The sequence below is a fragment of the Oncorhynchus clarkii genome, chromosome 6 (genome assembly GCF_045791955.1).
Source record: "Oncorhynchus clarkii lewisi isolate Uvic-CL-2024 chromosome 6, UVic_Ocla_1.0, whole genome shotgun sequence".
Taxonomy (NCBI): domain Eukaryota; kingdom Metazoa; phylum Chordata; class Actinopteri; order Salmoniformes; family Salmonidae; genus Oncorhynchus; species Oncorhynchus clarkii.
This window is the reverse complement of record NC_092152.1, coordinates 79,631,530-79,658,572: the sequence shown is the minus strand read 5'-3', so window position 1 is coordinate 79,658,572 and position 27,043 is coordinate 79,631,530. Positions and strand designations below refer to the sequence as shown.

At 43.1% G+C, this 27,043-nt stretch overlaps 1 protein-coding gene across 1 annotated transcript in view; it reads right to left on the bottom strand.

The window, feature by feature from the left end:
• The window catches only part of LOC139411674 (elongation factor-like GTPase 1), a 111,929-nt gene that overhangs the window by 62,075 nt on the left and 22,811 nt on the right, over positions 1 to 27,043 (bottom strand). The window contains exons 13-15 of the mRNA XM_071158300.1: positions 23,731 to 23,888; positions 23,352 to 23,527; positions 22,701 to 22,839 (exon numbers count right to left, since the gene is read on the bottom strand). Of these exons, the coding sequence (XP_071014401.1) occupies positions 22,701 to 22,839; positions 23,352 to 23,527; positions 23,731 to 23,888 (473 nt within the window). The remainder of the gene's footprint in view (positions 1 to 22,700; positions 22,840 to 23,351; positions 23,528 to 23,730; positions 23,889 to 27,043) is intronic.

Here is a 27,043-nt window from a genome sequence, read left to right as displayed (position 1 = left end):
AGATGAGGTCCATCAGCAATGAATATAACATATTTCACCCAAAATCTAAATCTCTGTGTTTGGAGTGCGACTCTCGTTGAAGGTCTGGGACCCTTTTCCCTGGTAAATAGCAGTCAGGTAGCCTCATCCTTCACTGGGCTGAAGCCAACTTGTCATGTATCATGACAATTAATGACAAAAGAGTTGGCTACAGCACATGCAGTACAGAATGGGACAAGGACATTAGCCTGGGTGGCCTGGCTGGTCTAGCGGAAATGCCACAGCCTCCAGCACGTCTACAGTGTCAAGATAGGTTCCAATGTGATATACTGCCATTTGACACAACCTATATCTTCCCCCACTGTCACCCTCTCTCTCGATCTATCGGTTCAACAAAGTCAGAAAATACCTACAAAAAATAATAACCAAATGTATGTACAGTTGAAGTCAGAAATGTACATACACTTAGGATCGTGTCATTTAAACTCATTTTTCAACCACTCCACAAATTTCTTGTTAACAAACTATAGTTTTGGCAAGTCGGTTAGGACATCTACTTTGTGCATGACACAAGTCATTTTTCCAACAATTGTTTACAGACAGATTATTTCACTTATAATTCACTGTTTCACAATTGCAGTGGATCAGAAGTTTACATAAACTAAGTTGACTGTGTTTTTAAACAGCTTGGAACATTCCAGAAAATTATGTCATGGCTTTAGAAGCTTCTGATAGGCTAATTTGACATCATTTCAGTCAATTGGAGGCGTACCTGTGGATGTATTTCAAGGCCTACATACAAACTCAGTGCCTCTTTGCTTGATATCATGGGAAATTCAAAAGAAATCAGTCAAGACATCAGAAAAGAAATTGTTGACCTCCACAAGTCTGGTTCATCCTTGGGAGTAAATTTTCAAACGCCTGAAGGTACCACGTTCATCTGTACAAACAATAATGTGCAAGTATGAACACCATAGGAATGCAGCAGTCATACCGCTCAGGAAAGAGACGCGTCTCCTAGAGATGAACGTACTTTGGTGCGAAAAGTGCAAATATATCCCAGAACAATAGCAAAGGACCTTGTGAAGATGCTGAAGGAAACAGGTACAAAAGTATCTATATCCACAGTAAAACGAGCCCTATATCAACATAACCCTGAAAGGCCGCTCAGCAAGGAAGAAGCCACTGCTCCAAAACCGCAATAAAAAAGCTAGACTACGGTTTGCAACTGCACATGGGGACAAAGATCGTACTTTTTGGAGAAATGTCCTCTGGTCTGATGAAACAAAAATAGAACTGTTTGGCCATAATGACCATTGTTATGTTTAGAGGAAAAAGGGGGAGGCTTGCAAGCCGAAGAACACCATCCCAACCGTGAAGCACAGAGGTGACAGCATCATGTTGTGGAGGTGGCAGCATCATGTTGTGGGCGTGCTTTGCTGCAGGAGGGACTGGTGCACTTCACAAAATAGATTGCATCATGATAAAGGGAAATTATGTGGATATATTGCAGCAAAATCTCAAGACATCAGTCAGGAAGTTAAAGCTTGGTCGCAAATGGGTCTTCCAAATGGACAATGACCCCAAGCATACTTCCAAAGTTGTGGCAAAATGGCTTAAGGACAACAAAGTCAAGGTATTGGAGTGGCCATCACAAAGCCATGTCCTCAATCCTATAGGAAATTTGTGGGCAGAACTGAAAAAGCGTGTGCGACCTAGGAGGCCTACAAACCTGACAGTTACATCAGCTCTGTGGAAAGTTTGTGGAAGGCTACCCTAAACGTTTGACTCAAGTTAAACAATTTAAAGGCAATTCTACCAAATACCAATTGAGTGTATGTAATCTTCTGAATGTGATGAAAGCAATAAAAGCTGAAATAAATAATTCTGTCTACTATTATTCTGACATTTCATGTATGTATGTATGTATGTATGTATGTATGTATGTATGTATGTATGTATGTATGTATGTATGTATGTATGTAGTACCAGTCAAAAGTTTGGACACCTACTCATTCAAGCATTTTTCTTTATTTTTACTATTTTCTACATTGTAGAATAAAGTGAAGACATCAAAACGTTGAAATAATGCATATGGAATCATGTAGTAACCAAAATATATTTTAGATTTTTCAAAGTCGCTACCTTTTGCCTTGATGACAGCTTTGCACACTCTTGGCATTCTCTCAACCAGCTTCACCTGGAATGCTTTTCCAACAGTCTTGAAAGCAGCACTTCTTTGCTGCTTTTCCTTCACTCTGCGGTCCAACTCATCCCAAACCATCTTAATTGGGTTGAGGTCGGGTGATGGTGGAGGCCAGGTCATCTGATGCAGCACTCCATCACTCTCGTTGGTCAAATAGCCCTTACACAGCCTGGAGGTTTGTTGGGCCATTGCCCTATTGAAAAACAAATTATAGCCCCACTAAGCACAAACCAGATGGGATATCGCTACAGAATGCTGTGGTAGCCATGCTGTCTAAGTGTCCCTTGAATTCTAAATAAATTACTGACAGTGCCACCAGCAAAGCACCCCCACACCTCCACCTCCATGCTTCACGGTGGGAACCACACATGCAGATATAATCTGTTCACCTACTCTGCCTCTCATAAAGACATAGCAGTTGGAAACAAAATTTGGACTCATCAGACCAAAAGTACAGATTTCCATCAGTCTAATGTCCATTGCTCGTGTGTCTTGGCCCAAGCAAGTCTCTTCTTATTATTGGTGTCCTTAAGTAATGGTTTCTTTGCAGCAATTCGACCACAAAGGCCTGATTCACGCAGTCTCCTCTGAACAGTTGATGTTGAGATGTGTCTGTTACTTGAACTCTGTGAAGCATTTATTTGGGCTGCAATTTCTGAGGCTGGTATTTCTAATGAACTCTGGGTCTTCCTTTCCTGTGACCGTCCTCATGAGAGTCAGTTTCATCACAGCACTTGATGGTTTTGCAACTGCACTTGAAGAAACTTTCATTGCCTGACCTTCATGTCTTAAAGTAATGACGGACTGTCATTTCTCTTTGCTCTTTGTTTATTTGAGCTGTTCTTCCCATAATATGGACTTGGTCTTTTACCAAATAGGGATATCTTCTGTATACCACCCCTACCTTGTCACAACACAATTGATTGGCTCAAACACATTAACTTATTGGTGACAGGGGACAGTATTTTCACGTACGGATGAAATGCAAGCCCAAATTCAACTGCCTGCTACTCATCCCCAGAAGATAACATATGCATATTATTAGTAGATTTAGATAGAAAACACTCTGAAGTTTCTAAAACTGTTTGAATCATGTCTGTGAGTATAACATAACTTACATAGCAGGTGAAACCCTTAGGACAAACCATTCAGAATTTGTTTTCTCTTCAATAGGTTTTCATTGGGAATCCAGATTTCTAAGGGACCTTCTTGTAGTTCCTATCGCCTCCACTGGATGTCAACAGTCTTTAGAAATTGGTTGAGGTTATTCCTTTGTGTAATGAAGAAGTACGGCCATCTTGAACGAGGGTCACTTGAAGTGTACTGTTAGATAGAGGCACGTGACCAGAAAGCTAGCTTCAGTTTGTTTTCTTCCTGTATTGAACACAGATCATCCCGTCTTCAATTTTATCGATTATTTACGTAAAAAAATACCTAAAGTTTAATGACAAAAGTAGTTTGAAATGTTTTGGCAAAGTTTACAGGTAACGTTTGAGATATTTTGTAGTCACTTTGAGCAAGTTGGAACCTGTGTTTTTCTGGATCAAATGTGCCAAATAAATGGACATTTTGGATATATATCGAACAAAAGGACCATTTGTGATGTTTATGGGACATATTGGAGTGCCAACAAAAGAAGCTTGTCAAAGGTAAGGCATGAATTATATATTTATTTCTGCGTTTTGTGTCGCGCCTGCAGGGTAGAAATATGGTTTCTGTCTTTGTTTACGGAGGTGCTATCCTCAGATAATAGCATCGTTTGCATTCGCCGAAAAGCCTTTTTGAAATCTGACATGTTGGCTGGATTCACAACAAGTGTAGTTTTAATTTGGTATCTTGCATGTGTGATTTAATGAAAGTTTGATTTTTATAGTAATTTATTTGAATTTGGCACTCTGCATTTTCCCTGGCTTTTGGCCAGGTGGGGCTCTAGCGTCCCACATATCCCAGAGAGGTTAAGGAAAGAAGTTAACTTTTAACAAGGCACACCTGTTAATTGAAATGCATTCCAGGTGACTAACCCATGAAGCTGGTTGAGAGAATGCCAAGAGTGTGCAAAACCATAAGACTCCTAAACAGGTAATCAAATGGCTACCTGGACTATTTGCATTGTCCCGCCCCCCCTACCCTTCTTTTATACTGCTTCTACTCTCTGTTTATCATATATGCATAGTCACTTTAACTATACATGCATGTACATACTACCTCAATTAGCCCGACTAACCGGTGCCTGTATATAGCCTCGCTACTGTTATTTTTCACTATATTTTTACTGTTGTTTTTTATTTATTTACTTATCTATTGTTCACCTAATACCTATTTTTTACTTAAAAATTGCACTGTTGGTTAGGGCCTGTAAGTAAGCATTTCACGGTGTTGTATTCGGAAAATGACAAATACACTTTGATTAAAGCTGTCATCAAGGCAAAGGGTTGCTACTTTGAAGAAACTCAAATATAAAATATATTTTGATTTGTTTAATACTTTTCTGGTTACTACATGATTCCATGTGTTAATTCATAGTGTTGATGTCTTCACTATTATTCTACAATGTAGAGAATAGTAAAAATAAAGAAAAACTCTTGAATGAGTAGGTGTCCAAACTTTTGACTGGTACTGTATATATCTATCTTTATCTACCTGGGCCTACGGAAACCTTTGAAGCCAATACTGTATCTATGTCTGCAACTGCTAACAGTCTGTCTTTCTCAGTGCTTTGTCCTCTCTCTGTCTGACAGAACATGTCGAAGGGAGAGCCAGACAACCACGTGGCGAGGCATGGCTTTAGCCACCTCTCTGGTTCCATCTACTGGCCGGCAAACGCCACTTACGGTACAAGGCCATCTGAGACAAAGACACTGGCTTCGTTTGAAATGGCACTTTAGTAGACTACTTTTGACTAAGGGTCCACAGGGCTCTGGTTGAAACTAGTGCACTATATAGGGAACAGGGTGCAGTAAAGACATTGAAAGAGGGAGCAGCCTAGCGCACTTTGTAGCTCACAATGGGGGATACGATAACGTACAGGCTTTGTTCCAGCCCAGCTCCAACACTATCTACTGGCCTGCTGACGCAACATGCAGAGACAGCTGAAGGGATATAGAGTACAATGACCCTTGCCTTGCACACTGATCTGAAGTCAGTGTGTACTCCACCACCTAATGGATAAGGTAAGCTGTGAGGGATGGTAAGCTGAGCCTAGATCTGTGGCTAAGGGCAACTTCTAGCTTGAGCACTTGACACAAAAGACAATAGATCACAAGGACACGTGCACACACGCACACACACACAAACACCACTGACCTGTCTTAGTAGCTAAGATGACAACAGCTCATCCTCCAGGTATCTAGCAGCCATCTAGGCCAGTGGTTCCCTCCCATTTAACTGACCCACCTAGAGCTGCTAGTTGTCCATGTGACCCGACTAAGTACACAAGACAGATGTTAGATACTAGGATCCAGTCCCATCCCGAGTCGCTCCCAGATCCAAATCCTATTACCCATGACCCATCAGTGGGTCTTAACACAGCATTTTAAAAGGATCAACCAGAGATGTACTGGTTAAGATGTAGAGATGTCATGTAAGATAGTAAGACCCTGTCCTAGGCACCAAGACTAAGATCACTTTATTCGTCCATTTGTAGACAAGGTCCAACGGAAATTTGACTTCCGCTTTACCCCAACCTCTCTAAAAGACTCACACACAGGTTGGAGGGGGGGCTGCCAAACTACGGAACCTGTTGACCAGCTGTTGTGGGTTTAAGTGCCTTGCTCAAGGGCACAACGACAGGCAATGGCATCTAGAATTTGATACCAGCAACCCTTCAGCTGCCAGATCACTCCCCGCACAATTTTTCCGGTTAGACCAGGGATTCGAACTGGCAACCATCCTGCTGCTGTCTTGCCCCTCTAACCGCTAGGCTACCTGCTGCCGAAGACACCCCAAAATATGTTGGTTTAATGTATTCCATTAAAAAGCATGACCTGGAGCACACCCAGAGAAAATTATTTAGTGTTGAGGTGCTGACTAACAGCAAATAAACTGTAAGCTATAAAAAATAAAGAGTTACACACTCTATATATAAACTCACAGTAATTTATTGGGTAAAACAGCAATGTTTCGGCATCACTGTGCCTTCTTCAGGATGATGTATTCAAACCAGAGGTGTACTGATTAAAACAATAAAGTGTATAAACTATGGTCTAGACACCGGGAGCAGAGAAAAACACTAACAGCTCTAGGATTGAAAAATGTCAGTAATTTTCCAAAATTCCCAGGTTTTCCAGAAATCACGGTTGGAAGAGTCCTGAAATTAGAGGGGAATAAGCAGGAAATCCGATGTCTTCCAGCCAGGATTTCTGGAAAACCTGGGAAAGTTACTGGAATTTTGCAACCCTCAACAGCACTGACGCAAAGACAGACAATGAAACGGAGAAGGCAAGTCAACGGGGGATCCCTCCTTCTACCCTGCGGTCTCTCTCTCCCTCTCTTTTTCTTGCTCTCTCTCCGACTCCCTCACTTGCTCTCCCACTCCCTCATCTCTCCCCCTCATCTCTCCCCCTCATCTCTCCCCCTCATCTCTCCCCCTCATCTCTCTCCCTCATCTCTCTCCCTCATCTCTCTCCCTCATCTCTCTCCCTCATCTCTCCCCCTCATCTCTCCCCCTCATCTCTCCCCCTCATCTCTCCCCCTCATCTCTCTCCCTCATCTCTCTCCCTCATCTCTCTCCCTCATCTCTCTCCCTCATCTCTCTCCCAAAAAGAGAAAAAGAGAATCCTTAACAACACTCCCTCAAAGGCTGCATTTTCAGGAAAGTTTCAAATCTAGGTTATACAGGAGAGATGTAGAGAGAGAGATGGAGGAGGGAGAAGGTGAGAGAGAGAGGAAAATAAGAGGGGAAGGAACCGAGAGAGCGAGTGAGCTAGAAAGAAAGATAGCAAGATATAAAGAGAGAAGGTGCATGGGAGGATAAGAAGAGGAAAGAAAGAGAAGAGAGCTGGTCAATAAACTCTGGGGGGGAGTAGAGAAGTGTTAGATGACTGTCTGAATGCAGCAGCAGGGTTTCTACTGGGACGTGAAAGTGTATCAAGGACGGTTGAATAAGAGATGATTGAGTGGCTCTGGCGGAAATATACACACCCCCACAGCCCCCCCCCCGAGCCCATCTCACGTGCCAAAACAACTTAATCTCACCCTACTCAATCCCTCTATAACAGGTACAGACACACACACACCAAACACATGCCCCTGACTCAACCACTGCGAGGGTCTAACCGAGACATCTGTGCCCCCTAGAGTCACATCCTCTTCAGGGTTAGATCACCAGGGTGACGTGTCCCACACTGAAGATGACGCTGAAGTGGATAGCAGACGTTTTACAGGCTCCTGACCAATTCTGCTATTTTGTGTGTGAGGCGGCCTCCTAACGAGGTTACGTTGGCGAACAAATAGACCGCCATTGCCCTCTGTTCTGCTGGCGAATGTGCAGTCACTGGAGAACAAATTGGATGAACTCCGTGTGACAAGGACAATATAGTATAGCTCGCGGGTTTCTTCATGCATCGTTTAGATAGGACGTCAGCCTCGGGTAAGATTAAGACGGAGGGGTGTGTCTCCTTGTTAAGAGCAGCTGGTGCAAGATATCTAAATGTTAAGGAAGTCTCAAGCTTTCGCTCCCCTGAGTTAGACTACCTCATGATAAGCTGCAGACCACACTATTTACCAAGAGAGTTTATCTATATTTTCACAGCTGCCTATTTACCAGCACAAACCGATGCTGGCACTAAGACCGCACTCAACGAGCTGTATAAGGCCATAACCAAACAAGAAAATGCACACCAAAAGTCAGCATTTCTCATGGCTGGTAATTTTAATGCAGGGAAAATGAAATCTGTTTAACCAGCATGTCACCTGTGCAACTAGAGGCAACAAAACTCCTGATCACCTTTACTCCACACACAAGGCTCTCCCTCACCCTCCCTTTGGCAAATCTGACTACAACTCTATCCTCCTGAATCCTGCTTACAAGCAAAAACTCTAACAGGAAGTACCAGTGATGCGCTCAATGCGGAAGCGGTCCGTTGAAGCGCAAAATAGTACGCAGCATGATCTGGATACGTATGCAAGAGAAGTTCAACATTCACCTTCTGCTACCATTTCTGTCAAGCCTTCTACGCATATCGTTTTACGCATACATTCGATAAATCCAACGTATGCAACACACCGAACTCAGTGCAACTGCCGTTTGCTGCAAGGCAAACGCAGCGTTTCATTGGAAATTAATGTCATTCTGGGTTACCAAAATGCAATGGAGCTGTTGGTGTGATCGAAGCATTAGAAATCCTGCTACGACCTCCGACGAACCATCAAACAGGCAAAGAGTCGATATAGGACTAAGATAGTAAAATTTGTTAAATTCTGACACTCGTCAAATTTGTCAGGGCTTGCAAACTATCACGGATTACAAAGGGAAACCCAGCCCTGTGCTGCCCAGTGACGCAACCCTACCAGATGAGCTAAATGGCTTCTATGCTCGATTTGAGACAAGCAACACTGAACCATGCATGAGCACCAGCTGTTCCGGACGACTGTGTGAGCTCGCTCTCCATAGCCGATGTGAGTAAGACCTTTCAACAGGTTAACATTCACAAGGCTGCGGGCCAAGATAGATTACCAGGACGTGTACAAAAAGTGTCTTCACTGACATTTTTAACCTCTCCCTGACCCAGTCTGTAATACCTACGTTTCAAGCAGATCACCATAGTCCCTTTGCCCAAGAACACCAAGGTAACCTGCCTAATTGACTATCGCCCTATAGCGCTCACATCGGTAGCCATGATATGCTTCGAAAGGCTGATCATGGCTCCTATCAACACCATCATCCTAGACATACTGGACCCACTCCGATTTGCATGCCACCCAATCAGATTCCCAATCTCTACTGCACTCCACGCTGCCCTCTCCCACCTGGATAAGAGGAACACCTATGTGAGAACGTTGTTCATTGACTACAGCTCAGCATTCAACACCATAGTGTCCTCCAAGCTCATAACTAAGCTCAGGCCCCTGGGACTGAACAGCCCTCTGCAACTGGATCCTGAACTTCCTAACGGGCTGCCCCCAGGTGGTGAGAGTAGGCAACAACACATCCGCCACGCTGACCCTCAACACGAGGCCCCCCTCAGGTGTGCGTGCTTAGTCCCCTCCTGTACACCCTGTTCACCCACGACTGCGTGACAGCCCGCTTGGAGTTAGCCAAAAGGCACTTAAAGACGCTCAGACCATGAGAAACAAGATTCTCTGGTCTGATGAAACCAAGATTGGCATGAATGCGAAGTGTCATGTCTGGAGGAAACCTGGCACAATCCCCACAGTGAAGCATGTTGGTGGCAGAATCATGCTGTAGGGATGCTTTTCAGGGGCAGGGACTGGGAGACTAGTCAGGATTGAGGGAAAGATGAATAGAGCAAAGTACAGAGAGATCCTTGATGAAAACCTGCTTCAGAGACCTCAGACTAGGGTGAAGGTTCACCTTCCAACATGTCAACGACCCTAAGCACACAGCCAAGACAACACAAGAGTGGCTTCAGGACAAGTCTCTGAATATCCTTAAGTGGCCCAGCCAGAGCCCAAACTTGAACTCGATCAAACATCTCTGGAGAGACCTACAAATAACTGTGCAGCAACGCACCCCATCCAACCAGACAGAGCTTGAGAGGATCTGCAGAGAAGAATGGGAGAAACTCCCCAAATTCAGGGTGTGCCTAGCTTGTAATGTCATTACAGGCTCGAGGCTGTAATCGCTCACAAAGGTGCTTCAACAAAGTGAGTAAAGTGTTTTAAGTAAAATATATTTTTTGCATTGTCATTGCCGGGTATTGTGTGTAGATTGATGAGGGGGAAAAAACTATTTTATCAATTTTAGAGTAAGGCTGTAACCTAAAGAAAATCTGGAAAAAAGTCAAGGGGTCTGAATAATTTCCGAAGGCAATGTGTGTGTGTGTGTGTGTGTGTGTGTGTGTGTGGTGGAGATGAATGCATAACTGTGTGCGTGAGTGAGTGCATGTGTGCTTAAGTGCAGAGAGTCAGTGCAGATCGTCAGTCCAGTTTAAATGTTCAGCAGTCTGATTGCTGTCTGAGCCTGTTCGTATCAGACCTCATGCCACTTACGGATATTCAGAGACTTGTCCTGTACATTTTGATGAATCATGGTGAAGCCCCAAAATTGCCATCCCTTACTCCAGTGCTAGCCTCTCCACACTGGCTTCCTGTTAAGGCAAGGGCTGATTTCAAGGTTTTACTGCTAACCTACAAAGCATTACATGGGCTTGCTCCTACCTATCTTTCCGATTTGGTCCTGCCGTACATACCTACACGTATGCTACGGTCACAAGACGCAGGCCTCCTTACTGTTCCTAGAATTTCTAAGCAAACAGCTGGAGGCAGGGCTTTCTCCTATAGAGCTTCATTTTTTATATCCATGTGAGAGACGCAGACTCGGTCTCAACCTTTAAGTATTTACTGAAGACTCATCTCTTCAGTAGGTCCTATGATTGAGTGTAGTCTGGCCCAGGAGTGTGAAGGTGAACGGAAAGGCTCTGGAGCAACGAACCGCCCTTGCTGTCTCTGCCTGCCCGGTTCCCCTCTCTCCACTGGGATTCTCTGCCTCAAACCCTATTACAGGGGCTGAGACACTGGCTTAATGGTGCTTTTCCATGCCGTCCCTAGGAGGGGTTGAGTCACTGACGTGATCTTCCTGTCCGGGTTGGCGCCCCCCCTTGGGTTGTGCCGTGGCGGAGATCTTTGTGGGATATACTCGGCCTTGTCTCAAGATGGTAAGTTGGTGGTCTAAGATATCCCTCTACTTGTGTGGGGGCTGTGTCTCCCGACCCCTCCTGTCTCAGCCTCCAGTATTTATGCTGTTTATGCTATAACAACAACAGAGTTACACATGGAATAAAACAAACATACAGTCAATAACACAATAGGAAAAAAAGTATATATACAGTGTGTACAAATGAGGTAAGATAAGGGAGGTAAGGCAATAAATAGGCCATAGTGGCAAAATAATTACAATTTAGCATTTAAAACACTGGCGTGAAAGATGTGCAGAAGATGAATGTGCAAGTAGAGATACTGGGGTGCAAAGGAGCAAAATAAATAAATAACAGTGTGGGGATGAGGTAGTTGGATGGGCTATTTACAGATGGGCTATTTAAAGATGGGCTGTGTACAGATCTGTGAGCTGCTCTGACAGCTGGTGTTTAAAGTTAGTGAGGAGATATAAGTCTCCAGCTTCAGTGATTTTTGCAATTCGTTCCAGTCATTGGCAGCAGAGAACTGGAAGGAAAGGCAGCCAAAGGAGGAATTGGCTTTGGGGGTGACCATTGAAATATACAGTGGGGCAAAAAAGTATTTAGTCAGCCACCAATTGTGCAAGTTCTCCCACTTAAAAAGATGAGAGAGGCCTGTAATTTTCATCATAGGTACACTTCAACTATGACAGACAAAATGAGGAAAAAAAATCCAGAAAATCAAATTGTAGGATTTCTAATGAATTTATTTGCATATTATGGTGGAAAATAAGTATTTGGTCAATAACAAAAGTTTATCTCAATACTTTGTTATATACCCTTTGTTGGCAATGACAGAGGTCAAACGTCTTCTGTTAGTCTTCACAAGGTTTTCACACACTGTTGCTGGTATTTTGGCACATTCCTCCATGCAGATCTCCTCTAGAGCAGTGATGTTTTGGGGCTGTTGCTGGGCAACACAGACTTTCAACTCCCTCCAAAGATTTTCTATGGGGTTGAGATCTGGAGACTGGCTAGGCCACTCCAGGACCTTGAAATGCTTCTTACAAAGCCACTCCTTTGTTGCCCGGGCGGTGTGTTTAGGATCATTGTCATGCTGAAAGACCCAGCCACGTTTCATCTTCAATGCCCTTGCTGATGGAAGGAGGTTTTCACTCAAAATCTCACGATACATGGCCCCATTCATTCTTTCCTTTACACGGATCAGTCGTCCTGGTCACTTTGCAGAAAAACAGCCCCAAAGCATGATGTTTCCACCCCCATGCTTCACAGTAGGTATGGTGTTCTTTGGATGCAACTCAGCATTCTTTGTCCTCCAAACACGATGAGTTGAGTTTTTACCAAAAAGTTATATTTTGGTTTCATCTGATCATATGACATTCTCCCAATTTTCTTCTGGATCATCCAAATGCTCTCTAGCAAACTTCAGACGGGCCTGGACATATACTGGCTTAAGCAGGGGGACACGTCTGACACTGCAGGATTTGAGTCCCTGGCGGCGTAGTGCGTTACTGATGGTAGGCTTTGTTACTTTGGTCCCAGCTCTCTGCAGGTCATTCACTAGGTCCCCCCGTGCGGTTCTGGAATTTTTGTGATCATTTTGACCCCACGGGGTGAGATCTTGTGTGATTATCAGTGATCTTGTATGCCTTCCATTTCCTAATAATTGCTCCCACAGTTGATTTCTTCAAACCAAGCTGCTTACCTATTGCAGATTCAGTCTTCCCAGCCTGGTGCAGGTCTACAATTTTGTTTCTGGTGTCCTTTGACAGCTCTTTGGTCTTGGCCATAGTGGAGTTTGGAGTGTGACTGTTTGAGGTTGTGGACAGGTGTCTTTTATACTGATAACAAGTTCAAACAGGTGCCATTAATACAGATGAGTGGAGGACAGAGGAGCCTCTTAAAGAAGAAGTTACAAGTCTGTGAAAGCCAGAAATCTTGCTTGTTTGTAGGTGACCAAATACTTATTTTCCACCATAATTTGCAAATAAATTCATAAAAATGTACCTATGATGAAAATTACAGGCCTCTCTCATCTTTTTAAGTGGGAGAACTTGCACAATTGGTGGCTGACTAAATAATTTTTTGCCCCCACTGTACCTGCTGGAGCACGTGCTACGGGTGGGTGCTGCTATGGTGACCAGTGAGCTGAGATAAGGCGGGGCTTTACCTAGCAAAGACTTATAGATGACCTGGAGCCAGTGGGTTTGGCAACAAATATGAAGCCAACGAGAGCATACAGGTCGCAGTGGTGGGTAGTATATGGGGCTATACTAAACTGAGCTATACTAAACTAGAATAAACTATTGGTTCATAATTAACTATACTGAAAGACTGTACTGACCTATAATGAGCTATACTAACCTAGAATAAACTACTGGTTTTTAATGAACTAGACAGTACCGGTCTATAATGAACTAGACTGTACTGGTCTATAATGAGCCATACTAAACTATTGACCTATGAGCTACACTGAACTAGAGTGTACCGGTCTATATAGAGCTATACTGAACCGGTCTATATAGAGCTATACTCAACTGGTCTATAATGAGCTATACTATACACTGTACTAGACTATACTGGGCTATACACTGACTAGACTGTACTGGGCTATACACTGGACTGGGCTATACAGTGGACTAGACTGTACTGGGCTATACTGGCCCACACCGGGGTGTACTGGACTATACTGGTTAATGGTGTCAGAGCGCTGGTGTGATGTGGTGTGGTTGAGATCAGATCAGTGCACTCCCTCCCTACTGCTCAACAGATCTGAGTTGTCTCCTCTCACCGCTGGCAGCGTGGCTCAGGCCTAACGCAAGACAAATGTTTTCCTAAAGCTGCCTGGCGTTGAATCAGCTTTATTCATTCTACTGCCGCTTTCTCCCTCTTCTCTTTCCCTGTGGAGCAACTACTTGGACGACGACTTCAAACTCTCTTTCTTTGTTAGGTTTCTATACAGCTGGGTCCCATTGTGGTGTGATGAAAGTTTGTGTGTGTCTGAGTTTGATTCTGCCCACGTCTCTAACCAGAGCGACAAACTATTGGCGTTAACTAGATAAACATTAAACGCACCAGCCATCTTCTACTTGGCACCGATGTAATCATGGCGTTATCCCACAACTAGGTTTATTTATTTATTTTTGACAAATGTACAGGCTGGGTGGTAGTCAAGTGGTTAAGAGCGTTGGGCCAGTAACTGAAAGGTTGCTGGTTCGAAACCCCGAGCTGACTAGGTGAAATCTATCTACGTGCCATTGAGCAAGTCACTTAACCATAATTGCTCCTGTAAGTCTCTCTGGATAAGAGCGTCTGCTAAATGACTAAAATGTCCAATGTAGTAAAGTATACGTGTGTTTTCTATTGACAGCAGTGGAGAGTGAAGCTGGTAACGACTGTTTAAATGTACTACTAGCAGTCGCTGATCTACTGTTCATGTGCTTGACGGTAATAAACTTACGGTAACAAAGAAAGTTTAAGACTGAATTCAATATCTCCTAAAATATAAATGCACAATTAAAAAAATCAGAATATAACAGATCAAAAGGCTAAAGACTGCTCAATGGTGAAATACAAGCAAAGAAAGGCAACTTGTTCTCAATGTAGGCTATTGAGAGCTGTGAGAGAGATCTATTTTTCATATTAAGTCTTGTTGCCTCAAACTATGAATAAAACTATTTACAGTATTTGATCTAATAATCAAAACTTTTTGATCAAAACAGTGTGTCATGATGTTGGCCTGGGGGGTAGGTTTATGACAGTCATAAATACCTCTTCCCCCCTTTTTCCTCTCTCTATCCTACTGAGGTTACATTTACAAAACCCTTGGTTAACATAGAGATTCTGGGAACATCAGAAGGTGGGGGGAAATGAACTATATTCTGGTAATCCGACCAATGGAACATATGCGGTGGTACTTAATGAATATGATGTCAGTTCTGTTGTCATCTGAGACATTCGCATCAATGAAAAGATGACATACAGTGGAAAGTCTACACATCAGAGTTATCGGATTCACATGGAATTGTTGTTAAATTTAAATGTTTGAATATGACATTTTTCGTGATGGGATGAAATGTGATTTTAGCTTCTAAAATGTGAGATTTGGGTTTTTATAAGATAGGGCTCTGCTCAATCAGTGGCCCACCCCTGTGAAGGGACATGGGCTATAAAACTTTTCAAACACGCCCTCCTCTCCCTTCCTATATAAGCCCTTGACGACAATATAACCTCCTGTTCCGAGGATGTAGGACGACGGTCCAATGTCAGAATGGTTCAGATAATAACTACAGAACGAAGCCAACATCAGCGTGAGCTTTGGTTGCGAATGGTATGAACCTTGAACTCTTATTCACTACAGAAGTGATACTCCTAGCCGTTGAGTTAGCAACAGCAGATGCAACGAGGGTAAGGAAGGAACAGACAGAGTGTCCCGTCTATCACCCAACGACGTTACTACAACGTATCCAATTGACGACCAGAGACATTCTTCAAAGGACTCGGTTTGGCAACACGGCCTTCCATCTACCACCAACCTACCGAAGCACAGCTCAGAGTAAATATTTATTGCATTTTCCTTTTCCAAATGGGCGGTAATTTAGAATGCATAAGATACTGTAGTTACGATAGCACAGCTTCTCCCTGTGTCCCTCAGTCTTCCCGCTCTTTCACTCAAACATTTTTTTTGTGTAACAAGCTGTCATATCTGTTCCGCCCGCTAGGGACATTTTCCTTTATGACGTAATTTGTAATCAAGTTATGATTTAATTATGTGTATGTGTAATTCTGTGTGATTAGTTAGGTATTTAGTAAATAAATAATTAAACCCAATTTTGTATTGCTGATTCAAATTGTTAGCCAGGGTTCGTGCAGACATTTACAACTTTCAGATGAGACTGAATTAAGAGGACGATTAATATTGACTGCTATTAATGTAAAATATTACTAGGTCTTTAAGAGTTTATTCGGAGGATAGCATTTCTACTACTACCACTCAAATATCACCTCAGTGTTTCAATATTCATGAGCCAGAAATCACATTGATGATGTGAGCGAATACATGCGTATGTTTGGTATAAGATCTTATAATTGAATTATTCTATAATCCTATAATACTAGCAGGGGATCAAAGCACTGTGGCTGAGTCTTTGAAGCTGAGAAATCAAATTAAATGAATGGGTCTGGAGGGAGACTGTTGCATCGAGGAGTGTGAGGAGGATTGTAATGAAATAATATGCTGGCTGCTAATCCAACTGTAATCTAGCCCTCTGGATTCTAATAACTAGCTGGTTGATAAACTTAAATCAGGTTAGTTACAACTGGGGTTGGAGCAAAAACCTACAGGGAAGCTCTCCAGGAAAAGGGTTGGAGTGTCTTGATGTAGGGAATAGGGTGCCATTTGCTATGTGAACGATATTAAAAAGCAGCTGGAGGCATGAATGATTAGGAGGATGTTTTGTGGCCGATGGAGGAAACTCAGCAGTATTTCAGTGGGCACGGTGATGAGCCATACGGTCAGATAGGACGAGAGCAGGCCCGCCCACCCACCACAAGAAGAGGCAAAGTCAGGGTCATCTCCATGTCAGTCACACTCCAAGGACTATTCAGAACCAGGATATGGGCTATTCATAACCAGGATATGGGCTATGAGATATCTATCTATCTATCTATATATACACACACATACATATATACATATATATATACACACACACACACACATTCACAGTTGAAGTCGGAAGTCATAAAAAAAAAAACTTGTTTTTCAACCACTCCACAAATTTCTTGTTAACAAACTATAGTTTTGGCAAGTTAGGACATCTACTTTGTGCATGACACAAGTCATTTTCCCAACAATTGTTTACAGACAGATTATTTCACATATAATTCACTCTATCACAATTCCAGTGGGTCAGAGGTTTACATACACTAAGTTGACTGTGCCTTCAAACAGCTTGGAAAATTCCAGAAAATGATGTCATGGCTTTAGAAGCTTCTGATAGGCTAATTGACATAATTTCAGTCAATTGGAGGTGTACCTTTGGATGTATTTCAAGGCCTACCTTCAAACTCAGTGCCTCTTTGCTTGACATCAAAATCAAAAGAAATCAGCCAAGACCTCCACAAGTCTGGTTCATCCTTGGGAGCAATTTCCAAATGCATGAAGGTTCATCTGTACAAACAATAGTGCGCAAGTATAAACACCACAGGACCACGCATACCGCTCAGGAAGGAGACGGGTTCTGTCTCCTAGAGATGAACGTACTTTGGTGCGAAAAGTGCAAATCAATCCCTGAACAACAGCAAAGGACCTTGTGAAGATGCTGGAGGAAACAGGTACAAAAATATCTATATCCACAGTAAAAAGAGCCCTATATCGACATAACCTGAAAGGCCGCTCAGCAAGGAAGCAACTGCTCCAAAACCGCAATAAAAAAGCCAGACTATGGTTTGCAACTGCACATGGGGACAAAGATCGTACATTTTGGAGAAATGTCCTCTGGTCTGATGAAACAAAAATAGAACTGTTTGGCCATAATGACAATCGTTATGTTTGGAGGAAAAAGGGGGAGGCTTGCAAGCCGAAGAACACCATCCAAACCGTGAAGCACAGGGTGGCAGCATCATGTTGTGGGAGAGCTTTGATGCAGGAGGGACTGGTGCACTTCACAAAATAGATGGCATCATGAGGAAGGGAAATTATGTGGATATACTGAAGCAACAACTCAAGACATCAGTCAGGAAGTTAAAGCTTGGTCACAAATGGGTCTTCCAGGTGGACAATGACCTCAAGCATACTTCCAAAGTTGTGGCAAAATGGCTTAAGGACAACAAAGTCAAGGTATTGGAGTGGCCATCACAAAGCCCTGACCTCAATCTTATAGACAATTTGCGGGCAGAACTGAAAACGCGTGTGCGAGCAAGAAGGCCTACAAACCTGACTCAGTTACACCAGCTCTGTCAGGAAGAATGGGCCTTTCTCGCTCTCCCCCCCCCCCCCCCCCCAACATTTGACCCGAGTTAAACAATTTAAAGGCAATGCTACTACATACTAATTGAGTGTATGTAAACTTCTGACCCACTGGGAATGTGATGAAAGAAATAAAAGCTGAAATAAATCAATCACTCTACTATTATTCTGACATTTCACATTCTTAAAATAAAGTGGTGATCCTAACTGACCTAAAACAGGGAATTTTCACTAGGATTAAATGTCAGGAATTGTGAAAAACTGAGTTTAAATGTATTTGGCTAAGGTGTATGTAAACAACCTCCAATTGACTCAAATGATGTCAATTAGCCTATCAGAAGCTTCTAAAGCCATGACATCATTTTCTGCAATTTTCCAAGAATTGGAGGCCTTGGTGGTGTCTTGGGGTCCACATCCACAGGCTCTTTGGAAGGGTTGCCAGAAGAAAGCCCTTTCTGACCTCAAGACACAGACGCAAGCGCTTGGAGTTTGCCAAACATCATTTAAATGTGCTCTGGTCAGATGAGACCAAAATTGAACGTTTTGGTCAGATACAGCATCGGCATGTTTGGCGTCGAAACAGAGATGCATTCAAGGAGAGGCACCTCATACTCATGATGAAATATGGAGGGGGGTCAGTGATGTTTTGGGTCTGTTAAATTCCAGAGGTCCAGGGGCACTCGTTAAGATTGATGGCATAATGAATTCTACCAAGTATCATGCAATTGTGGCTGACAATCTGGTTGCCTCTGCCAGAAGGCAGGGACTTGGCCGTAGGTGGACTTTCCAACAAGACAATGACCCGAAACATACCTCAAGATCCACACAGAAATGGTTCTGTGACAACAAAATCAATGTTCTGCCATGACCATCTCAGTCGCTGGACCTCAATCCAATCGAAAACCTGTGGGCTGATTGCAAGAGGGCAGTTGATAAGCGCAAACCCAAGAATGTGAAGGATCTTGAAAGGATCTGCATAGAGGAATGGTCCAAAATCCCTCCAAATGTGTTCCTTAACCTTGTCAAACATTACAGGAAAAGACTCCATGCTGTTATTCTTGCCAGAGGTGGTTGCACTAAGTACTAAATGAGGAGTGCCAATAATTATGAAACCTTGATTTTGGTTAAATGTATTTTGTATTAAATAATTGAATAATTTTGGTTGGTTCCATTGAAACATTAATAAAGTACAGTATTTCTCACGTTGGTGTTTTGAGTTTCTCTCTATAATTGTATTGTTTATATTTTTTTAAGTATTATTTGTGCATTGCCAGTAATTTTGGAGCCCACTGTATATATTTATCACAATAAATAGGGCACGATATAAATCAAAGAGGAATCAGAGAGGCAGTTTTCCGCTCGTTGATCTCTGAAATGGCATCGACATAAAGGGAAACGTTCTCAGAACATAAAAGCTCACTTACGGTCAAATCATATCAGCAATGGGTGTGGTGTGTGGACTATAATGTCATAGTTAAACAGTGATGGAGGTCTTCATTTCCTGAATCAGTTTTCTCTAACAGCTGGAAGGAAACAGAGGAGAGAGCTCCGCACAATGGCTCTACAGCACGCTACTTTCCCTTTGTGTGTGTGTGTGTGTGTGTGTGTGTGATGTAGTGATTTCTACCCGGGTGGTATAGGTCTGATTCTTGTTTAGGGGAGATATCTTTGAGTGGGTCTCTCACACACAGAGCTTGCTTTGTCATGTGGTCGTGCTATGTGTGTCTCGTCATGAGGTGGGGATTATTAGTCTCTGATATCAGATGCAGGCAAGCTGGTGTGTGTCCTTTCCCCTCTCCAGCGAACTCTTCCACCCGTCAGAGAATAAGGAGGCTCTAATCAGGACCACAGCCTGTGTGTGTGTGTGTGTGTGTGTGTGTGTGTGTGTGTGTGTGTGTGCGTGCGCGCGACCACAGTCTGGCTGAGTTTACACACTGACGTTTCAACGGTTTCTTCCCCTCGCCCACACTCAACTACCAGGAGAGGACATGATGGTTCCCACATGGCCAACTCTGTGTGTGTCCTGTGTGTTGTGTTGTGTGTGTGTTTTTCCACATGGATAACTGTTCTATTATAATCAGTTACTTGGCTAGATTTTCTATACACTAAACAGTATTACTCACAATACTACAATGCAGGATCATTTATTTTCACCATATCCAAGAAAATAGTGTCCATCATAGAATTAAGCAATAAGGCACGAGGGGGTGTGGTATATGGCCAATGTACCATGGCTAAGGGCTGTTCTTAAGCACGACGCAACGCGGAGTGCCTGGATACAGCCCTTAGCCATGGGGGTATCTGCCATATATCACAAACCCCTGAGATGCCTTATTGCTATTATAAACTGGTTACCAATGTAATTAGAGCAGTAAAAATAAAATGTTGTCATACTGTCTGATATACCACGGCAGTCAGCCAAATCAGCATTCAGGGATGGAACCGCCCAGTTTACAATTACATATAAAACACTAGAATGGACATTGGTATGATAGAAAATGGTCCATCTTGGTCAGGAAAAGCTGATCAGACATTAAGATGCATAACAAAACAATGCATTTGTAGAAACATTATTGAATTGTCAGATCTCGATAGCGTCCATTATCTAAGCAGATTAAACTGGATGATAATGCATAGTCCAATATCCCTATTACCTATATAGTGCACTGCTTTGACCAGAGCTCTATGGGCCCAGTCAAAAGCAATGCAGAAAACAAGAGATCGGGTACTATTTGGGACTCATGGTGGCTCTTCATCAGACAAAATAAATCTCCCATTGCTCTTTATAGGCTTGTAATGACCGGCAACATGATGATAGCTTCATACTAGCAGCAATCAGCGGAGCCTTAGGGTAGCGTACCGAAAAGGTACCCTATTCCCAACATAGTGCACTACTCTTCACCAATGGTGGCCAACGGTAGTGTACTAAACTCAGTAACAAACAAACAACTTTTCAGGACCCTGTCTTTCCTGTCTTGATGATGAACTGGATGTGTAGTCTGCTAATGACAGGACCACTACATGATGAACTGGATGTGTAGTCTGCTGATGACAGGACCACTACATGATGAACTGGATGTGTAGTCTGGTGATGACAGGACCACTACATGATGAACGGGATGTGTAGTCTGGTGATGACAGGCCTACTACATGATGAACTGGATGTGTAGTCTGGTGATGACAGGACAACTACATGATGAACTGGATGTGTAGTCTGGTGCTGACAGGACTTCTACATGATGAACTGGATGTGTAGTCTGGTGCTGACAGGACTTCTACATGATGAACTGGATGTGTAGTCTGGTGCTGACAGGACTACTACATGATGAACTGGATGTGTAGTCTGGTGCTGATAGGACCACTACATGATGAACTGGATGTGTAGTCTGGTGCTGACAGGACCACTACATGATGAACTGAATGTGTAGTCTGGTGCTGACAGGACATCTACATGATGAACTGGATGTGTAGTCTGGTGATGACAGGACCACTACATGATGAACTGGATGTGTAGTCTGGTGCTGACAGGACCACTACATGAAAAATCATCTTCTCCACGATAAGGGCATTAGACAGCTGCTGTACAGTCAATATGGCTAATGCACATCTATTTCATAATGTCCTAATGGTATAGGCAAGGCAAAAAGTTTCCATGTCAGTAATTGAATGTAGAGATCTGCAAAGTGATCACGTACACACACACACACACACACACACACACACACACACACACACACACACACACACACACACACACACACACACACACACACACACACACACACACACACACACACACACACACACACACACACACACACACACACACACACACACACACACACACACACACACACACACACACACACACACACACTTATCCAGTTCTGTTTTGGTGAAAAACTGAGGGATGGGCCTGGAGAAATGTAACCACTCAAATCAAATTCATAGACAGAGCTAAGGATGCAAGGACCGACCGTTAATAGTATTAAAATGATAGTTTCAACCATGTTGAGACTGTACAGTGTTTACATTCACATTGTTTACAAACATTGGAGTAAAATAAGCTTATATTTTGGGTTCTGATTGGGTACGACATGATCATGAGAAATGTACAAGTTATATTCTTCAAGAATCATTCATTTATCCGTTTTAAAAAATTTATGTAGCAACTAAGAATTCTAGCTTTAAAAGGTCCAATGCAGCTGTTTTTAATCTCAAATCATTTCTGGGTAACAATTAAGTACCTGACTGTGATTGTTTTCAATAACAATTGTCAAAAAAACAAACAAAAAAATAGCTTCTTAGCCAAGTGCAATTTCTCAAGCAAGAATTTTGCTAAGACTGTCTGGGTATGGTATGAGTGGGGAGGGTAAAACTGAAAACTTGCTCTTATTGGCAGAGAGGTTTGGATTAATTTATTGCATGGTGATGTCACCATGGAAGGCCAAAAATCCATCACACCAGAACAGACTGAAATCTTTTCAAACAGCGCTTACACTAACGCATTACCATATTTTCACAATATTATTCAGTGTGGAAATATATATATAAAACACAGGAAAATCACGTCTGACGGCACTGGGCCTTTCAAAGAACTCTGAAAGATGTAACTTTCACCTTTATTAGTACAGTAAAAAGAACATTGGATAACAAGTTAATATCCTATTATGCATGAACCTTTCAAAAGACCATTCACTTCAAGTAGGTGTAGGTGTTTTTGAGTACGTACCCAGTACGTTCCCTGATGGCACCTCTTCTAGTTCCTCCAGCTCTCTGCCCATCAGCAGGTAGAGGCTGTCCATGGTGCAGCAGGCCAGGTGAGGGACGGGAGGGAGACAGGCACTCACACTAGTACTGCCCTCTGGGAGCTGACAGACAGAGAGAGAGAGATAGAGCGAGAGAAACAGCGAGAGAACATTAGATCTCTAGAGCATCAGAGCCAATCATCCAGTACATTGGTTGTGTGATATTGGATTCTAAAAGCAATTGTTAGTTAGTAGTACTGCTACTGAAGCCAGGAGGGACGAGGCAACAATAATACAACGACTTGTCTGTCTCAAATGGCACCCTATTCCCTACAGTATATAGCGCACTACTGTTGCCCAGGCCACAGAGGAACACAGCCCTCATCATAGAAGTCAATGTTATCTTTAACCTTGGAATACACATCTTGAGATGGAAACAAACACGCAGAAAATGTATGATTGTTGCTCTTTGAACAAAGCACATTTGGTTTCATCTTCAGAACAGTTATTGTTTTGACTGGTGAATATTGCAAATTGAGCAGGAAATGTGTTTTGTGCCTTTGCAGAGTGTGTGTACGTGTGTGTCCACATGCCTGTGTGTGTGTGTGCCTGCCTGTAAGTGTGAACATCCTTACCATGCGCAGGCCTTGTGCAGGGTCGTACTTGGGCCCCATCACAAACACCTTCTGTCCTCTGCGGACCACCCCGCTGTAGACTCTGGCGAAGGCTACGAACGTCTCCTTCTCCTCCTCCTCCTCTGGTTTAGCCTTCAGAGGCAGGCCCTGCATCTGGCCTGAGACACCCTCACTACCTGCATGTCAGGGAAGACAATGAGACATATACTGGTATCAGTGGTATCATCATGAACATATTGGTTATTGGAAATGGCCAGAGCTTCCAAACCACTAGGGGAAAAGAGGCCAGGGGTTGGGGTTTTAGCAAGGTAAGAGTGTGCGTGTGTGTGTGTGTGTGTGTGTGTGTGTGTGTGTGTGTGTGTGTGAGAGAGACACTTGCCTATGGTGTTGTCTCCACCAGGAGTAGTTGCCGGTGTTGTACTTCCTGATTGGGCATTTCCCTCCCCACTTTCCGTCTGCTGAATGGCTGCCAGTCTCTCAGTGTGTCTCTGTCTGGCCAGCTCCCTGCGCTGGGCCATTTCCTCCTGGGTCAACGGCCTGTGTGCGCACACACACAAACACACCTGTTCAGTAGGTAGAAAATGTTTTGAAAATATTCCATTGCAAAACGTTTTGCTATTGTGTACCCTACTGAACACTGTCCATTGTTTGGGCCAATGAATACACATTCTATTAGACATGACACATCAAAACAGAAATGTAACAACCCACTAAACCAAGTCTTTCCAGCAGGGTAACATAGCCTAGCACCGCTCTGTTTGATTTGATTCATCCTTTATTTAACCAGAGAAGTCACACTGAAACTTTTAAATCTCTTTTTCCAAGTGATCCCTGGCCAAGAATCCATCATCCAGTGCCTTCAGAAAGTACTCAGACCCCTGGACTTTTTCCACATTTTGTTATATTACAGCCTTACTCTAAAATGGATTTAAAGATCCTCCCCCCCTCATCAAATCTACACAAATTACCTCATAATGATAAAGCGAAAAGGTTTGTACAAATATTTGCAAATGTTTAAAAAAATAAAAAGCAGAAATACCTTATTTACATAAGTATTCAGACCCTTTGCTATGAGACTCGAAATTGAGCTCAGTTGCATCCTGTTTCCACTGATCATCCTAGAGATGTTTCTACAACTTGGAGTCCACCTGTGGTAAATTCAATTGATTGGACATGATTTGGAAAGGCACGCACCTGTCTATGCGTCTGTCTATAAGGTCTCACAGTTGACAGTGCAAGTCAGAGCAAAAACCAGGCCATGAGGTCGAATGAATTGTCTGTCGAGCTCCGAGATAGGATTGTGTCGAGGCACAGAACTGGGGAAGGGTACACAAACATTTTTTACAGCATTGAAAGTCCCCAAGAACACAGTGGCCTCAATCATTCTTAAATAGAAGAAGTTTGAAATCACCAAGACTCTTCCCAGAGCTGGCCGCCTGGCTAAACTGAGCAATCGGGAGAGAAGGGCCTTGGTCAGGGAGGTGACCAAGAACCCGATAGTCACACTTACAGCACTCCAGAGTTCCTCTGTGGTGATGGAAGAACCTTCTAGAAGGACAACCATCTCTGCAGCACTCCACCAACCTTTATGGTACAGTGGCCAGACGGAAGCCATTCTTCAGTAAAAGACACGACAGCACGACTCTCAGACCATGACAAACAAGATTCTCTGGTCCAAGACTGAACTCTTTGGCCTGAATGCCAAGCATCACGTCTGGAGGAAACATGGCACCATCCCTACGGTGAAGCATGGTGGTGGCAGCATCATGCTGTGGGGATGTTTTTCAGGGGCAGGGACTGGGAGACTAGACAGGATCGAGGGAAAGATGAATAGAGCAAAGTACAGAGATCATTGATGCTAACATGCTCCAGATTGCTCAGGACCTCTGGGGCGAAGGTTCACCATCCAACAGGACAAGGACCCTAAGCACATAACCAAGACAACACAGGAGTGGCTTCAGGAGAATTCTCTGAATGTCCTTGAGTGACCCAGTCAGAGCCCGGACTTGAACCCTATCGAATATTTCTGGAGAGATCTGAAAATATCTGTGCAGCGACGCTCCCCATACAACCTGAGCTTGAGAGGATCTGCAGAGAAGAATGTGAGACACTCCCCAAATACAAGTGTGACAAGCTTGTTATCGCAGGTGCAGGGCAATACTTGTGCTTCCAGCTCCAACAGTGCAGCAATATCTTGCAATACACACAATCCCCAAAATTATAATAATAAAAAAAGAAAGAAATGAATGAATACCTATCAGCACGAGCAATTTTAGAGTCCGGAAAAAATACAATACCAGTCAAAAAGTTTGGACACACTTACTCATTTAAGGGATTTTCTTATTTTTACTATTTTCTACATTTCTACAGAATAATAGTGAAGACATCAAAACTATGAAATAACACATATGGAATCATGTAGTAAACAAAAAAGTGCTTGACAAATCAAAATATATTTTATATTTGAGATTCTTCAAAGTAGCCACCCTTTGCCTTGATGACAGCTTTGCATACTCTTGGCATTCTCTCAACCAGCTTATTGAGGTAGTCACCTGGAATGCATTTCAATTAACTGGTGTGCCTTGTTAAAAGTTAATTGGAATTGATTTCCTTCTTAATGCGTTTGAGGCAATCTGTTGTGTTGTGACAAGGTAGGGGTGGTATACAGAATATATCCTATTTGGTAAAAGACCAAGTCCATACCATGTCAAGAACAGCCCAAATAAGCAAAGAGAAATGACAGTACATCATTACTTTAAGACATGAAGGTCAGTCAATGCGAAAGTTTCAAGTGCAGTCGCAAAAACCATCAAGCGCTATGATGAAACTGGCTCTCATGAAGACCGCCACAGGAATGGAAGACCCAGAGTTACCTCTGCTGCAGAGGATAAGTTCATTCGAGTTACCATCCTCAGAAATTGCAGCCCAAATAAATGCTTCACCGAGTTCAAGTAACAGACACATCTCAACATCAACTGTTCAGAGGAGACTGCGTGAATCAGGCCTTCGTGGTCGAATTGCTGCAAATAAACCATTACTAAAGGACACCAATAAGAAGAAGAGACTTGGTTGGGCCAAGAAACACGAGCAATGGACATTAGACCAGTGAAAATCTGTCCTTTCGTCCAAATTGGAGATTTTTGATTCTAACCGCTGTGTCTTTGTGAGACGCAGAGTAGGTGAACGGATGATCTCCGCATGTGTGGTTCCCACCGTGAAGCATGGAGGAGGGGGTATCATGGTGTGGGGGTGCTTTGCTGATGACACTGTGTGATTTATTTAGAATTCAAGGCACACTTAACCAGCATGGCTACCACAGCATTCTGTAGCGATACGCTATCCCATCTGGTTTGCGCTTACTGGGACTATCATTTGTTTTTCAACAGGACAATGACCCAACACACACCTCCAGGCTGTGTAAGGGCTATTTGACCAAGAAGGAGAGTGATGGAGATCTGCATCAGATAGTCTGGCCTCCACTATCACCCGACCTCAACCCAATTGAGATGGTTTGGGATGAGTTGGACCCCAAAGTGAAGGAAAAGCAGCCAAAAAGTGCTCAGCATATGTGGGAACTCCTTCAAGAATGTTGGAAAAACATTCCTCATGAAGCTGGTTGAGAGAATGCCAAGAATGTGATAAGCTGTCATCAAGGCAAAGTGTGGCTACTTTGAAGAATATATATTTTGATT